The sequence below is a fragment of the Eschscholzia californica genome, unplaced genomic scaffold, assembly GCF_041429995.1.
Source record: "Eschscholzia californica isolate CP2 unplaced genomic scaffold, dmEscCali1.0.p SCAF_3, whole genome shotgun sequence".
NCBI classification, from domain to species: domain Eukaryota; kingdom Viridiplantae; phylum Streptophyta; class Magnoliopsida; order Ranunculales; family Papaveraceae; genus Eschscholzia; species Eschscholzia californica.
Genome location: NW_028238420.1, coordinates 39,481,479 through 39,497,101, shown reverse-complemented (window position 1 = coordinate 39,497,101; position 15,623 = coordinate 39,481,479). Strand labels below are relative to the sequence as shown.

General features: G+C 39.3%; 1 protein-coding gene and 1 non-coding gene across 3 annotated transcripts; one reads left to right on the top strand and one right to left on the bottom strand.

The window, feature by feature from the left end:
- The first annotated feature begins 824 nt into the window (after positions 1-824).
- On the top strand, positions 825-5,086 carry LOC147550186 (uncharacterized). 2 transcript variants are annotated; one of them, XM_086667614.1, is made up of 12 exons: positions 825-1,613; positions 1,878-1,956; positions 2,068-2,157; positions 2,236-2,280; positions 2,467-2,583; positions 2,730-2,840; positions 2,978-3,114; positions 3,217-3,256; positions 3,695-3,757; positions 3,873-4,066; positions 4,163-4,669; positions 4,759-5,086. In XM_086667614.1, exons 1-11 carry the CDS (start codon positions 1,138-1,140, stop codon positions 4,659-4,661), a joined length of 1,851 nt encoding a protein of 616 aa, XP_086523740.1. In that variant the 5' UTR covers positions 825-1,137; the 3' UTR covers positions 4,662-4,669; positions 4,759-5,086. The 2 variants fall into 2 exon arrangements, with proteins under 2 accessions (XP_086523740.1, XP_086523739.1); XM_086667613.1 differs by having other exon boundaries at positions 898-1,613; positions 3,873-4,087.
- A 762-nt stretch (positions 5,087-5,848) lies between these two features.
- TRNAY-GUA (transfer RNA tyrosine (anticodon GUA)) lies at positions 5,849-5,936 on the bottom strand. The gene is given in 2 exon segments: positions 5,849-5,884; positions 5,900-5,936. It is a non-coding gene; the product is annotated as a tRNA-Tyr (tRNA).
- Positions 5,937-15,623: the final 9,687 nt, after the last annotated feature.

Below are 15,623 nucleotides of genomic sequence, written 5' to 3'. Positions count from 1 at the left end.
GATCTAGGGTTTACTGTTTTCTTTAGTATATAGGGTTTACTATTTTTTTTAGATCTTAGTTGTTGATGTATTCTTTTTAACAATGGGTTGAGAACTTGAGATGGTTTGTTTTATTTTGTTGTAATCTAGTTTTTTTTTTGTTGAACTTGTTGTAATCTGGTTACAAGAAAAATAGTTTGATGTTTTAATTTATGTTTATGTAACTCTTTAAAAGCATAATAGCACCAAAGATAAGAGAGGGGCAGAGAGGTTGACCCTAATGCATGATTAAAAAGAAGCACAATCAAATAAAAAAGATACTAACCTAGGGTTACAAAAAGAGTTGGCTAATTATTAAAAAAAATACTAAGTTACAGGAGTTGTAATTAATAAAAACAAATACTAAATTAACCCGAGCCCGTCCGGCCCGACACCGATGGAGCCCGCTCGGGCAGGCGGGCTCGGACGGGCTACGGGCAGTGAATATGTTGAATCTGTCCGGCCCGATCCGCCCGGATACTAGTAGCGGGCTAGGTATTTTAGTGTCCAATCCGCCCGAGCCCGACTCTATCACACCCGAGCCCGACCGAACCCGCCCGATTCCCACCCCTAATTATAACTCGTCTAATAATATGCATATCATTTTACAAACCCAGTCTAAACTCTAAAACACTAAAAAACTGGCCCGTTTTAGCCGTTACACTTGTTTGCCTTTCTTAAAGACGCATTTAAAGCTTCATTGCTATACTCACTAAGAGCATCTCCAATGGGACACTCTAACAAACACTCTAAAAGTCCTAGTTGTCAAGGGCCAATAGAGATTCTCTTTCCTAAATATCAATATAGAGACACTCTAATTTTAGAGTATCTCTCTCTAGACACTCTATAATAAATGTGTCCACCTCATATTAGAGTGTCTAATAAAGTGTTCCATTGGAGATGATTTTTTATCAAAAAAACTCCAAAAAATCTATGTGGCACTCTAAGTGTTAGAGATTGAGTGTCCCATTGGAGATGCTCTAAGTCACTATAGTACTCCAGAGGCTGATAACGCACGGTTTTTCCGGCTTCCCGCGGTCTCTCCAAATTTAGGGCTTTTATCTCTCTCTCTCTATCTTTTTATTCAACCCTCTAGTGTTAATTTGAGTGATTTTGTTGATGGACGATTTCTATTACGAGGACGTAGTCCTGGAGGAAGACGTCGAATATACTGAAGGAGAGGAAGATGAAGATGATAACTACATTCCCCCAATACCAAATCGATCAAGAACTAGGGTTTCATTAAATCCTACTCATCCCAATATCATCGGTGAACCACATGTAGAAGAATTGCAGGACGAGGAAGATGAAGAGGAAGAGACAGAAGAAGAAGATGAGGACGAAGAGGAAGATGAACAAGAGGAAGAAGAAGAAGAGGGGACATTTGTTGACGTTTCAAGCAATGCAGTCGAATTAGTTGATGTTGATGAATTAGAAGAACGCTGTCAAACAAATAAAGGCGAATCATGTTCGAAGAAGAGAACTGAAAGAGATGAAAGTGGTAATTGTGGTGACTCGATTGGAAATGAAGGGGATTCTGTTTGTTGTTCTATTTGTATGGAGTCATGGTCTTCTGAAGGTGATCATCAACTTAGGTGCGTTTCTATTTTGCCCTAATTCTCTTTCTTTACAATTTCAATTTTATAATGGTATTACTTTTGCACCATTTGGTCTATAACCCTTAACTTGATTTCTATGAATTTTTGGCATGGTAAGCAAAACAAGTTCAGAGTAACTATTAAAAAACCCTAAAGTTTAGATGATTTTGAAGTTTATTATAGTTATTTTTATATTGAAATCTGGGAATTACTTCTTATGTATTTATTTTCCGTCTTAGCTTTTTGTATTTGAGATTGCAGTTGTCTTCCTTGTGGACATTTATATGGTTTATCATGTATAAAGAAATGGATTCAACAATGTAAGGGAAGGTATTCCAAGGTACTCCCTTTTTGGTGATTTCTATTTTTATTCGTCGAATCACCTTTCAAATTTATAAATTGATCGATGCCCTCATCATTTCTGATGTTCGATTGTCGTCTTTGTTCTTAGTGTCCTCAGTGTAGTAGGAGGTGTACACAGAAGGATATCATAAAGCTTTATGTTACGCGACTGGCTGTTACCGATGGAGAACAACAAAAGGTTAGACCAGTCTCTCATTATTGTTCTTCTTAAACTTATGGGTTTGGACCTTTGTTGATGCCCTTTTCCTCTCTGCAGAAGTGTCTCTCTCTTCAGGCTGAAAATGATTTTCTTAAGATGAAGGTAAGACAACTCTGTCCATTTAAGCGAGTACTTTGTTGAAGAATATTCTGTATTAGGCAATTGAGCAGCCGGGTAGCCTTTCTTAATATTCTTACGTTGGACTAGTTTGTTAATGATGGTATTACAGTAAATAGCTTGCTTAGTAATTGAATAGCGGTATAAATATGTTTCACCGTGTATGTGTAGATTGAGAGTTTGAAGGAGAGAATACAGCAAGACAAGGAGGAGAGGGTGAACAATGTGAAAGAGAAGACGGCTGAACAATGTGCCATCCTTGCTCCTCTGTATAAGATTGAATTACAGGTGAGGTTGGATTGGAATTCTTTTGCTGCATACTCTTGCGTTATTTTTCGGTTGTAAATTTCCAATTTCATGTTTCCTATTCAATTCTATTAATATTTATGTACTGTTGAACATGTCAATGCATCTGACAAACTTAATCTTTTCAGGATGAGTTAATTGTACATGGTGGGCGGGTATTTGATATGGATATGTCTAATCAAGTCCTGATTTTAGCACGAAGACTGGGGGGATTGGGAGGATCACATGTGCTTAGCAAGGTAAATTTTTTGTATTGAATATAAGCATCAGATTTGAGAATATTTACGTGTGCATATTAAGCTAGCGGTGAACACAAAACATTATAGCACTATATATCACTTGAAATATGGATGTTTCTCTTTCTGGCTTTCTGCAGATTAGTTTGATGTATCCTTATGAATCTGAAACCATTTCCCTTCCTCCTAGCACAAGAGCTGTTAGAGACATACGTGCTTCCCCTTCTGGAAGAGTTGCACTTTTTGCTGCATTGGGGAAGAAAGTGTCTATTGTCAGGTTTGGCCTTTCTTTCACCTTGATGGTTCTTCTATCCTCCATTACTCAACTGTATTATTTTGCTCATATTTGAAACTTATTTACTCTACTCCACGTTTTCAGCATGGAAAGCAATAACATTGTTCTATCGTATGATTTACCGGTAAGGCTTCTATCTACGAACTGGTTGATTCTTGACCCTTTAAAAAAACTTCTATGTAGATTAAGTAACACAGATTTGGTTGGTTTGACAAAGTACTTAAGAAGCATAAACATGGAAAATTGACATCATATGACGATACAACCAAAAACTGACAGAAAGGGTCCATATACCACTATCACACTCTTACACAATTGACTAATTTCATGAATTATACAGAAAATAGATGATCCTATTATATACTTACAACTCAAACATTGACATAAATTTAAGAAAGTAATTATGACTTTAGGAGTAGTTATCTTGGATACATAGTTGGAGTAAAAGAGTAATTATCTTGTTGAGTTGTTTCATCTGTTATTTACTTGGCCCATTATTCATTCAATCGTCACTTGTAAACATGATAGTCATGATTTTCTGAGTACCTTCTCCATATTCCAGGCCCCTGCTTGGTCGTGTTCATGGGATCTTAATTCTCAATATCATATATATGCTGGATTGCAGGTCTGTCTTTTTTTCTCTACTGTCCTAAGAAAGTTCTTAATATGAATTGGAGTTTAGATGATTTTAGGAGTCGAGACTAGCTTAAACCTCTTCTCGGTAAAATGTTTTGTTGCAGAATGGAATGGTAATGGTGTTTGACATGCGACAAACATCAAAACCTATGGAATCCATGAACGGGCTGACGACTCACCCTGTTCACACCATACACTCTCTTGCACATAACTCGGCTCTTCCTGGTGGTGGCAGAACAATCCTAAGTGCGTCTCCAACTGGCCCATGTGTGTGGAGAACTGGTGATAGCGGAGAAAGGTTGGTCTATGCAGTATGCAGGTATTATGTACATTATCTTGATGCTATAATCAGCAAACGGTTGCACTGATCTTTACGCTTTGGTTTTTGTTGAAGGCCGCTTCTGATCCCTGGAATGGAGAATCAAGGTATATGTGTATCACTTGCTTATAATCCCACAAGTGATGATATTGTTGCTACATATCGCCCAAAAGTTCAGATGTCTAATGAGCCAAACAGTTCCCAACTTCAATTTTCATCTTCACCAAGTATTCATGGACAAGCATTACCAGGTTCTCATTTTCATATCAAGAGAGTAAGTGGTAGCCATTACCAGAACATGGGATTAGCGTCAGCCAATGTCAATGATATTCGAATGTCGAAATCTACAATTATAAACACACTTAATGAAAACCCGTTATTTGTACACGGCGATGAAGTAACCCGTGGATTAAACTTATGGGAGTTGCCATCGTTAAGGACTGTTCAGAATCTTCAACCAAATTCAAATCCTATTTTCGACGTGAAATATGCGAGTAACACAAGTTCTCCTGGAAAAGGTTTACTTGGCTGTGTCAGTGACGATAAGCTTCAACTCTTCTCTGTACAGTTCTAATAGAGCAGGTATCTCGATGACCACTTTTCTTTTAGTCAATTTCTTTTATGATGCCTTGTTTTTAATACCTTCCTCTTTCCTCTCAACTTCAACACAGGCCTTAAACCATGCACCTAAATCTTTCTTGAGCTGCAGTCGATGATTCATCATACTTGGTTGCACGAACTGCATCGCCTTTTCTCTCTACAGGTTTTATTTGTAATTTGTAAATCTAAGTTAGTTCTTTAACAAAATGATATATAATTCGTTGAGACCAATGAGCAGCCTGATAACACTATCCGAGTAATTCGGGATTATTTTTGTATTTTATGTTTTACAGTATAGTTATTCAATATTTTGAAATGTAAAGTGGAAAATGGGCAGGATGTTTTTTTATCCATTTACAAGAAATAGAGATGGAAGGAGTTTCTTATGGACTCTTTGAATATCCTCCCTTGAACAAATGAGCTTATATTTCTTACTTGAACATGATCTTAGAATGAACCCAATGATGGATGATGAAACTGTCATTTGCAAACCCTAATTTACAAGCAGGTACTCTTTACCTTCAATTTCAAGACTAATATTTCTTTTTTTTTTTAGAAATAAGTCAATAACCTTATATTCCAAATAAAAGTTCCAATGCTAGTCCAAAAGAAATAAATTGTTACAAAACAGGACTAAAATATAACTAAGTTAACTACTAAAGTATCAATGTTTGATATTCAAAGTTGGGGGGGTTAAAACCACAGCCGCGAGATCATGGACGTCTTTAATGTTAAGCTGGTTACAATAACTAATCACAAGATGTGGTTCTTGGGCCCTCGATCTGAGATTGTCGATCTAACGCATCAAAGCCAGGAACATTCAGAATCTACTGTGGATATCAGCTCAAGTAAAACCATACTGTCACCTTCCACTATAAAAGCTTCTAACCTAATTCCTCCGCTAGTTCTAGTCCACTTTCAAACCCTAATAACTAACTGTATATTGGGGACTTCAAAGTGACGACGACCTTAGCTTTAGTTCCTAAAATCTGACCCTTTGAGTTACTTGCAATTCAAAACCAACTATAGGTTGGTTGAGTAATTCAAAACCACCATTTTCATCTTTGTCGCCCTTTAGAACAGATTAGGTCTGAAGTAATGTCCATCTCAATGAAAAACATTTATAATTCTGCAAATAAGAAAGTATTGAAAATAAAAAAATCCGACCTACCGGATTCGAACCAGTGACCTAAGGATTAATCTGCTTTCACACTACAGTCCTCCGCTCTACCAACTGAGCTAAGGTCGGGATAGTTGCTTGAAGAGAGGGTTGGATGTAAACCTACCATTACATAATCAGAATCCATACAAAACGTCAATGGAAAGAATAGATTTGGAGAGATAGAGAGAGAGATGAGTGACTGTGAGGAGGGCATGTGGTGGAGAAGGTGGTGGTAGACTTATCTATTTTGTTTTTTTTTTGGAACAATTCATGATTCCATCCGGTGGAAAAATATCTACATCTATTTGTTATATCACTTTCTAAAAGTACCACTACCCATGCTAGCTCTTTGCTCATTTTGATAAATTCTGCATCATTCATTTTGTAAGGACTTGTCCATTCATATCCATTATGTTTTAATTAGACAAGTTTAGTTGCAACTTTTTCTACAAAAAAAGAGAGAGAGAGGATTGAACAAATTATAGAAAAGAAAAAGATGAGGTATCCACTCAACAATTAGGTCTAGTAACCATTTATATTAAGTTTGCAGTGGTGTCTCCGTGGTGTGCACGTCTTTCTACTAACAAAATCATCCAAAGAATTTTTAGTCGGATAATGCCCATTGCTTATCGCATATCCACTTGATCATTAATATTACGTTCATCTTTGTTTTCCTTTTTGTTCAACTCCTCATATTTTGTAAAGTCTTATAACTTTCAGTGAGTGTTATTACACTTTTTAACTAGTGCAAACAGATTTATGAACTTTCTGATATGGAGGTTCTAAAGGTGCTCCATATTATTGTTGTAAGTGCCCCTTCACACATGAATCCCATTTTCCTATATTTGTTTTTGATAACTTGGTCAATATGTAGACACATCCCTAAATTTTTCTTCGTTTATTTGTTGAAATTAAATCATCCTTTGTTGAAAAAAAAAGAACATCCCTAAATCTTTCTTATCCTGTGGATGTGGTCCCATCAATGATAATATGTGAAGTTCAAACCTGATAGATGCAATATCCTATTCTACTCCTATATCTTCTCATAAATTTAACACTACTTGTTTTGTAATTCAAACTTATTCCACCACACTTGCAAAGTATGTTCGTAACAAATTTACATATATTTTGCAAAGTTTGACATCAATTTGCATAGCATATTACATTCAAACTCATCCTAAAAAGAAAACCAAGACCACGTTAAAAAAAATAGATCTGCAACAAATTTCTCATGTTTGACTTTTTGAGAATATTAAAAATTCGGCCCCCCCCCCCCCACACCACCACCCCTTCTTCTCCACGACCATTAGGTTTGTCGGCAATTTGTTGGCGATGATTACGATGGTAGTTGTGATTAGACACAGTGGTCGGAAGTGAGAGGAAGAAAAAAAAAAATCTAAAAGAACATTTGAAACATTGGCGATAGAAAATTTGTTGGTAACCCTTGCTGGTGTGAGATGGTGGTGGGGTAGATCAATGGAACTGTCGGGTAGAAAAGAACTTATTCACTGTGTCGTGGTATGGAGGCCACTGCCTTGAAAGTGATTTCGGAGTAACCGGGGTGCTAATTACTTGATTCCGATCACTCCCCAAGGATTGACCACAGCTTACTTCCTCTGTCTGCACTAACAGAGACAGTAATGGAGATAACAGAACTCGAAAACTTGAACAATCAGAAAGAGGAAGATAGCCGATAATGAGTTGTGTTTTCTCTCTTGATTTCGGCTGGTATATATAACCTCTGAGAAAACCCTAACCGCCTAGGAAACGTGGTAGAGAAGTTAAGGGAGTGGGAGATAAACTCGGAAACTGATTAACCCTACGAAATCAGTTAGAGATATACTCAAATACTGATTAGGTTAATCCCGCCGACTTAGTCAAAATCCGAGTTTGAGTAAAACTACTCTTCGTGGCAAAAGAGTCTTTTCACTATAAGCTCCCAAGCTCCCAAGCACCCGAGCACCCGAGCACCCGAGCACCCAAGCACGCGGGCTCACGGCCCAAAGGCCCATAAGCCCAATTAGCCCAAATAGCCTAAATAGCCCAAATAGCCCAAATAGGCAAAGAGTTCAAATTGGTTAAAAGCCCAAATGCCTCACATGTGTGCGTGAGCATGTGGGAGCCTTCTCTACACCACCATGTGCTTTACAATGAGTTGTCAAGCAACTTATTATAAGACACCTATAGTTTCACTAGTTGAGAGATGTGGGACATTAATTGTCTAGAGAAAGAAAGCTTTGAATGCCATCTTCCTTCTAGAGGTGGAGCCCACCCATGTGCTAACTAGAAGACAAATAGTCTTGACTAGTAGTGAGTGGGTGAGGCTCACTCTCAATTAATTATTAGATGGTAATGGGCCCAACCATGGAATCACCCAAATGGGCCCAACCATTGTATAAACCCAACAATCCCCCACAAGATGGCTATCAAAGACTTCTGACTGCTAAGCTGGAAGTGGGACATGTACTTAAGTGTTCAATATCTTTCGATTTGAATTGACACATAGTTAGGGGTGGCAATTTGGTCCGAACCGGCGGGTTTTTTCCCGAACCCGCCCCTAATGGGACGGGTTGTACCGCCCCGTTAATTAAACGGTTCGTGTTTGGTATGAAGTTAAAAAAACTAATCGGGTTCGGGGCGAGTTTGGTATTAGATAGTAAACTCCACCCCGAACCGATTAGTATGTTATATATTAAATATATTTTTTATTTAAGGTTATGTTTCTAAAACTTTAATCTTATATTATCAATTTAATTATTTTATGTTTTATATTATTTAAGTAGTTGTAGTGTTTATGATTGATAAATTCAAAGTCTTATAAAATTTTGTTAACAATTGTTATGTTATTTCAAACTAAAATAACTTTTGTGAAACTAAATACTTTGAACCCGACCCGACCCGACTCGTTTTATATTAAACGGGATGGGGTGGTAATGGTTTAACACATTTTTATTGGGATGGTTATGGTAATTGAACATCCACCCTGATTAATTATTGGGACGGTTATGGTAAAACCCGTTTACTAACGGGACGGAGTTGGGAAGGGGATGAACCGTCCCAAACCCGCCCCGTCGACATCCCTACACATAGTGGAGTGAGGCAACAACCAAAAATAAAGCAACCAAGTGAAATTACTCTTGAACTTGGAGATTTCTGGCTGAGACCCCCACAACACATACGATACCCGGTGAGTTCTGCGTTTTCCGCGATTCGTTCATGTTCATTAAGTAGGCCCTGAACATACCTTGGGACTGGTGAGGTTTTAAGAAGACTGCTGTCTGTCTTCCATAGAGGGCGGCCTTACACCCTCGGGCTCACGTAGGTGATCTCGGTGAGTCTACCTCATCGTAGGCTCTGACCCCTTACTCGGGTATGAAATCATTAAGAACTTTGGGAAGTTCATCCCCATCATCATCAGCAGCTAAACACCATATAGTCCATCTCAAAAGGACCACCATTACGGTAATGGATATATTAGCTATCGGTGTATTCATCAAGTCCGTCTCATTAGAACCACCACAAAGGGCTATGAATACATTAAGAGCCTTAGGCTCATCCTTAGGTCAAACTCTGACCCCTCAATGGAGCTCTGCTAGTTTTATTCTAGCTGACTCCGCTCCACGTCACAAGAATGGAAAATCAGCACAGAGGCTTCAACCCCATTCCCTTAGACGTCTCGAGAACTAGTCTCCTCGTTAAGCCTTTAGTAAGTGGGTCTGCCAAATTCTGTTCTGACCTCACATAATCCAAGGCTATTACACCATTTTCAGCATATGCTTAACTGCAGCATGCCTTATCCTGATGTGTCTCTTCTTGCCATTGAACACACTGTTCTTTGCAACTGCAATGGCAGCCTGTGAGTCACAGTGAAGGGAAATTGGTGTAGTTTCCCTTCCCCATTGTGGTATGTCTTCCAAGAGACTCCTCAACCACTCTGCTTCCTGACTTGCCAGTTCAAGAGCGATAAACTCAGACTCCATAGTGGAACGTGCTATGCATGTCTGTTTGGATGACTTCCATGATACAACACCTCCACCTAACACAAAAACATAACCACTGGTTGAACTGACTTCGTCATTGTCAGTGACCCAGTTAGCATCACAGTAGCCTTCCAGCACTGCTGGGAACTTTCCATAATGCAGGCCTAGATCAATTGTGCCTCTTAAATACTTAAGCCGGCGATGAAGTGCTCTCCAGTGTTCCTCACTAGGGTTATGTGTGTATCTACTGAGTCTATTTACTGCGAATGCAATGTCAGGTCTGGTGTGATTCATCGAAAACATCACACTTCCTATGATCTTAGCATACTCAGATTGTGAGACACCTGGTCCTCCATTCTTCACCAGAGTTGTGCTAGGGTCATAGGGGGTTCTCACAGGATTCACATCATAGGAGTTGAACTTTCTCAGTATCTGTTCAACATAATGAGGTTGACTTAGAGAGATGCCATCTCGGGTTCTCTTGATTTTGACCCCTAGTATGACATCTGCCTCTCTTAAGTCCTTCATCTCAAACTTAGATGACAGAAAAGTTTTTACCTCATTCACATCATCTTCATTGGCACCAAAGATGAGCATGTCATCAACATACAGACATATGATGACATATCCAGACGTACACTATTTAGAATATACACATGAGTCTGAGTTATTCACAGTGAAGTCATTGCTCAACATGGTATCATCGAATTTCTCATACCATTTCTTGGGTGCCTGTTTTAGACCATAGAGAGACTTCTTCAGTCTACATACCTTGCTCTCCTGACCAGGGATTACGAATCCCTCTGGTTGAGACATATAAATCCCCTCATCTAGATCTCCATTCAGGAACGCCGTTTTAACATCCATTTGATGTATTACCAGGTCATGCATGGCAGCCAACGCGATTAGAGACCTAATTGTGGTGATTTTAGTCACTGGGGAGTAGGTGTCAAAGTAGTCAAGTCCCTCTCTCTGAGTAAAGCCTCTGATCACCAGTCTGGCTTTATACTTATCTATGGTCCCATCTGGCCTAATCTTTTTCTTAAAGATCCACTTACTGCTAATGGGTTTACACCCTTTAGGTAAGTCAGCCAGCTCCCACGTATGATTGACTAGGATAGAGTCTAACTCACTTTTTATGGCCTCTTTCCATAAGCTTGCATCTACTGAAGTTATGGCTTCATGATAAGTCTTTGGATCAGTCTCAATTAAGAAACTAGATACAAATTGATCGTTAAGCCAGTCTACACCTTCAGATAGAAAGGCAGTAATGAAATCGGGACCAAAAGTTTTCTCTATCCTACGTCTCTTACTTTTCCTAAGTTCTGTTCCATCTTCTACATCATCAGTGGAAGAGTTAGATGGAAGCATACTGTTAGGCACTTCTTCATGTGTGGGTAAGTTAGTAAGCGACGAATCATTCATGGGAATACTTTCAACAGGTAGTTTCAAAGGAAACTCATGTTCAAAGAATTCAGCATCTCTAGATTCTGTTATGGTTTCATCTTCCAATAACATGAATCTATATACTGCACTATTTTAAGCATAACCAATAAATACAGAATCAACTGTCTTTGGTCCGACACTGACTTTCCTAAAGTCAGGTATACCCACTTTGGCCAGACACCCCCACACTCTTAGAAATTTCAGATTAGGTGCATAACCTTTCCATAATTCATAAGGTGTTTTGTTTAGCTCTTTGTGAGGTACTCTGTTGAGTATGTGGCAGGCAGATAAGATCGCCTCCCCCCACAGTTCATCGGGTAATCCTGAGCTTAGAAGCATGGCATTCATTATGTTTTTGAGTGTCCTATTTTTCCTCTCCGCAACATCATTCTGTTGTGGCGTATAAGGAGCACTAAATTCATGGATGATTCCATGTTTTTCACAGAAAGATTTAAGGGTGTTAGAGTTATACTCTCCTCCCCTGTCAGACCTAAACCTCTTTATTTTTCTGTATAGTTAGTTTTCTACTTCAGCCTTATAATTCAGAAAAGCTCCTTCAGCTTCATCCTTAGACCTCAGGAGGTAAACTTTCGTGTACCTTTAGTAGTCATCTATGAAGGTAATGTAGTATCTCTTACCTCCTCTGCTAGCTAGGTTTCTGAAGTCAGCTAAGTCTGAGTGTACTAGTTCTAAAAGTTCTGTCGTTCTAATTGTGACATTCTTAAAGGACAGTTTCGCATGTTTAGCTTCTACACATATGGGACATCTAGTGTGATCATCAAGATCGTCTGCACTGATGATTCCATTCTCTTTAAGTTTCTTAATAGAAGCGTAATTAACGTGTCCTAATCTACCATGCCATATATTAGAAGACTCAACGATATAAGCAGAACTAGAAGTATTATTAATTTCTGAATCGACGTTCACTACAAAAAGGCCCCCACTCAGATATCCCTTCCCAACAAAGACCCCATTTTTAGAAATTATAATTTTATCAGACTCAAAAACTAATTTTAAACCAGCTTTGTTGAGAAGAGATCCCGAGATTAGATTCCTCCTAAGGGTGGGCACGTAGAGAACATCGTTCAGAGACAGATTCTTTCCAGAGGTGAGTTTCTGAAGAACCTTTCCTTTGCCCATGATTCCAGCTTTTGCAGAGTTGCCCATGTAGACGCTGGATCCATCGTTCATCTCCTCGAAGGTCTGAAACATCTCTCTGATTGCACACATATGCCTGGAAGCTCCTGTGTCTAGCACCCATTCATGTTTGCTTTCCACCAAACAAGTCTCGGCTACTGCAGCAATGATCTCTTCAGGTTCAGCGATATTCAGTACAGCAACGTTTGAGCGTTGGTCCTTCCTCTGGTTGCACTGGTATGCCTTGTGTCCTGATTTTCCACAGACATAGCAGAGACCTTTCGATTTCTGGATCTTCGAGTTGGACTTTACTTCTCCAGTCTTACTCTTTCCAGACTTCTTCTTCTTCTTATTAGTTTTGGACCTGTCTTTGTTTCCAGAGGGAACAGATTCAACCAAGTTAGCAGAAGGGGAATTCAAAGATAGGTTAGCAAACTTATCCTTGAGGCGATTTGCCTCTTCAGTCCTCATGTGACTGATCAGCTCCTGAAGAGACATGTCCTTCTTCTTGTGCTTCAGATGGTTTCTGTAGTCACTCCAGGATTGATGAAACTTTTCCAGCAGAACATTGGCTTGAAGGATTTCACACATCTTCATGCCTTCAGCAAGTATTTCAGCAACCAGGTTCTCATAGACATGAACCTGCTCCATGATTGAAGAGTCATCGTTGATTTGGAACTGTAACCACTTTCCCACGATGTACTTCTTCCTTCCAGCATCGTCCGCTCCATATTTCTTCTGAAGGGTATCCCAGATATCCTTAGCAGATTTGTAGTTGACAAACAAGTCGAATAACTTGTTATCCATATGATTCAGCAGATGTCCTCGAACGATTTTGTTGTCTTTCTGTTGTTTGACAACATCCCCATTCGAAGTAGAAGACCTATCCTTAACAGGGGTAATATCGATGTCGATTGAAGAAAGAGTGGATAAATCTTCGAACAAAATATAATCGACTTCGAGTTGTTCGAAGAAGATAAACAGCTTCTGTGACCACCTCTTGTAGTTAGTTCCATCAAGAGGGATCATCTTTGACATATCAGGTAGGGTTTTGAGATTAACAGCAGCCATTGATCAGAAAATCACTTTCAAATTATTGGAAATATGGGGTAGATCAATGGAACTGTCGGGTAGAAAAGAACTTATTCACTGTGTCGTGGTATGGAGGCCACTGCCTTGAAAGTGATTTCGGAGTAACCGGGGTGCTAATTACTTGATTCCGATCACTCCCCAAGGATTGACCACAGCTTACTTCCTCTGTCTGCACTAACAGAGACAGTAATGGAGATAACAGAACTCGAAAACTTGAACAATCAGAAAGAGAAAGATAGCCGATAATGAGTTGTGTTTTCTCTCTTGATTTCGGCTGGTATATATAGCCTCTGAGAAAACCCTAACCGCCTAGGAAACGTGGTAGAGAAGTTAAAGGAGTGGGAGATAAACTCGGAAACTGATTAACCCTACGAAATCAGTTAGAGATATACTCAAATACTGATTAGGTTAATCCCGCCGACTTAGTCAAAATCCGAGTTTGAGTAAAACTACTCTTCGTGGCAAAAGAGTCTTTTCACTATAAGCTCCTAAGCTCTCGAGCTCCCGAGTACCCGAGCACCCGAGCTCACGGGCTCACTGGCCCACGGGCTCACGGGCCACGACCCAAAGGCCCATAAGCCCATAAGCCAATTAGCCCAAATAGCCTAAATAGCCCAAATAGTCAAAAAGTTCAAATTGGTTAAAAGCCCAAATGCCTCACATGTGTGCGCGCGCGTGTGGGAGCCTTCTCTACACCACCATGTGCTTTACAATGAGTTGTCAAGCAACTTATTATAAGACACCTATAGTTTCACTAGTTGAGAGATGTGGGACATTAATTGTCTAGAGAAAGAAAGCTTTGAATGTCATCTTCCTTCTAGAGGTGGAGCCCACCCATGTGCTAACTAGAAGACAAATAGTCTTGACTAGTAGTGAGTGGGTGAGGCTCACTCAAAATTAATTATTAGATGGTAATGGGCCCAACCATGGAATCACCCAAATGGGCCCAACCATTGTATAAACCCAACATAGGGAAAAAAAGTTTCCCACACATCAACCTTCCTTATTTCTCTTATTGGTGCACTATATGAATATAAAAAATGGGACTTCATACAGAGAGCACAAATAATAATATAACTCATGTTGGTAACCCTTGATGGTGTGAGATGGTGGGTTTCTGTAAAAAAAACCAAGAATTCTTTCACTGTTATGTGTAACACAGGAAAAACGAGAGCGAGAGAGATGTGGAACTCGTTGGATAGTTGTGTTGGCTTTTTTTTTTTGATGTCATACATTTGGAAAACATCCTAAGTTATTTATAGGATGCCAAGAGATACAAATGCATTGGATGTTCCTAAAATGAATAGGTGTCATCCCTATTCAACCCACTGGATGTGGCGGTGGATGCATGCTGTAAGAGGCGGTTTCACAATTCCAATTGAGGCGGTTTCTAATTTAAGAGGCAGTTTCTAAATTGTGACTTCCACCAAAATTTAGAAACCCATGTTCCTATTATTGGGCTTGTTATGACGGTGGATATCCTATATAAATAGGGGGTTTGAGTGCTTGTAACAACACACCAACACAAACAACAACTCTTCTTTAGAGAGCTAGAGAGAGAGCAAGAGTGAGAGAAATTTTTCATAGTTTTTGAGCGGTGTTAAATTTCTCGGTCGTCGAAGATTTAGTATAGAGGGTTATTACTATACGGTACCATCTTGGGACGAACTTGCGGATTGTGTTAGTCGTCTTCATCTATCCTTCAATAAAGATTTCTTGTTCGCCCGAGGACGTAGGCTTTAAAGCCGAACCTCGTTAAATTCTGTTCGCATATTTGATTTTGACTTAGCTTTTCGAGTAATCTTCATAATCGGATCAATTTCTAGGATAGGTTCGATAGCTTCCGCGACTTTTAGTTATAACAATTGGTACCAGAGCCTTGTTGAGATTGAACGAAGAGAAGATGGGATCGAGAAGTGGTACGGTCAAAGCAGGGAAATATGAGATAGAGAAGTTCAATGGGAAAAACGATTTTTCTTATTGGCGGATGCAGATGAAGAATCTGTTAATCTCGCAGAAATTACACAAGACGTTGACGGGAAAGAAACCAGGAGATATGTCAGATGAGGATTGGGAGGAGTTAGATCTCGAAGCACGGGCTACCATTATGTTGTGTCTT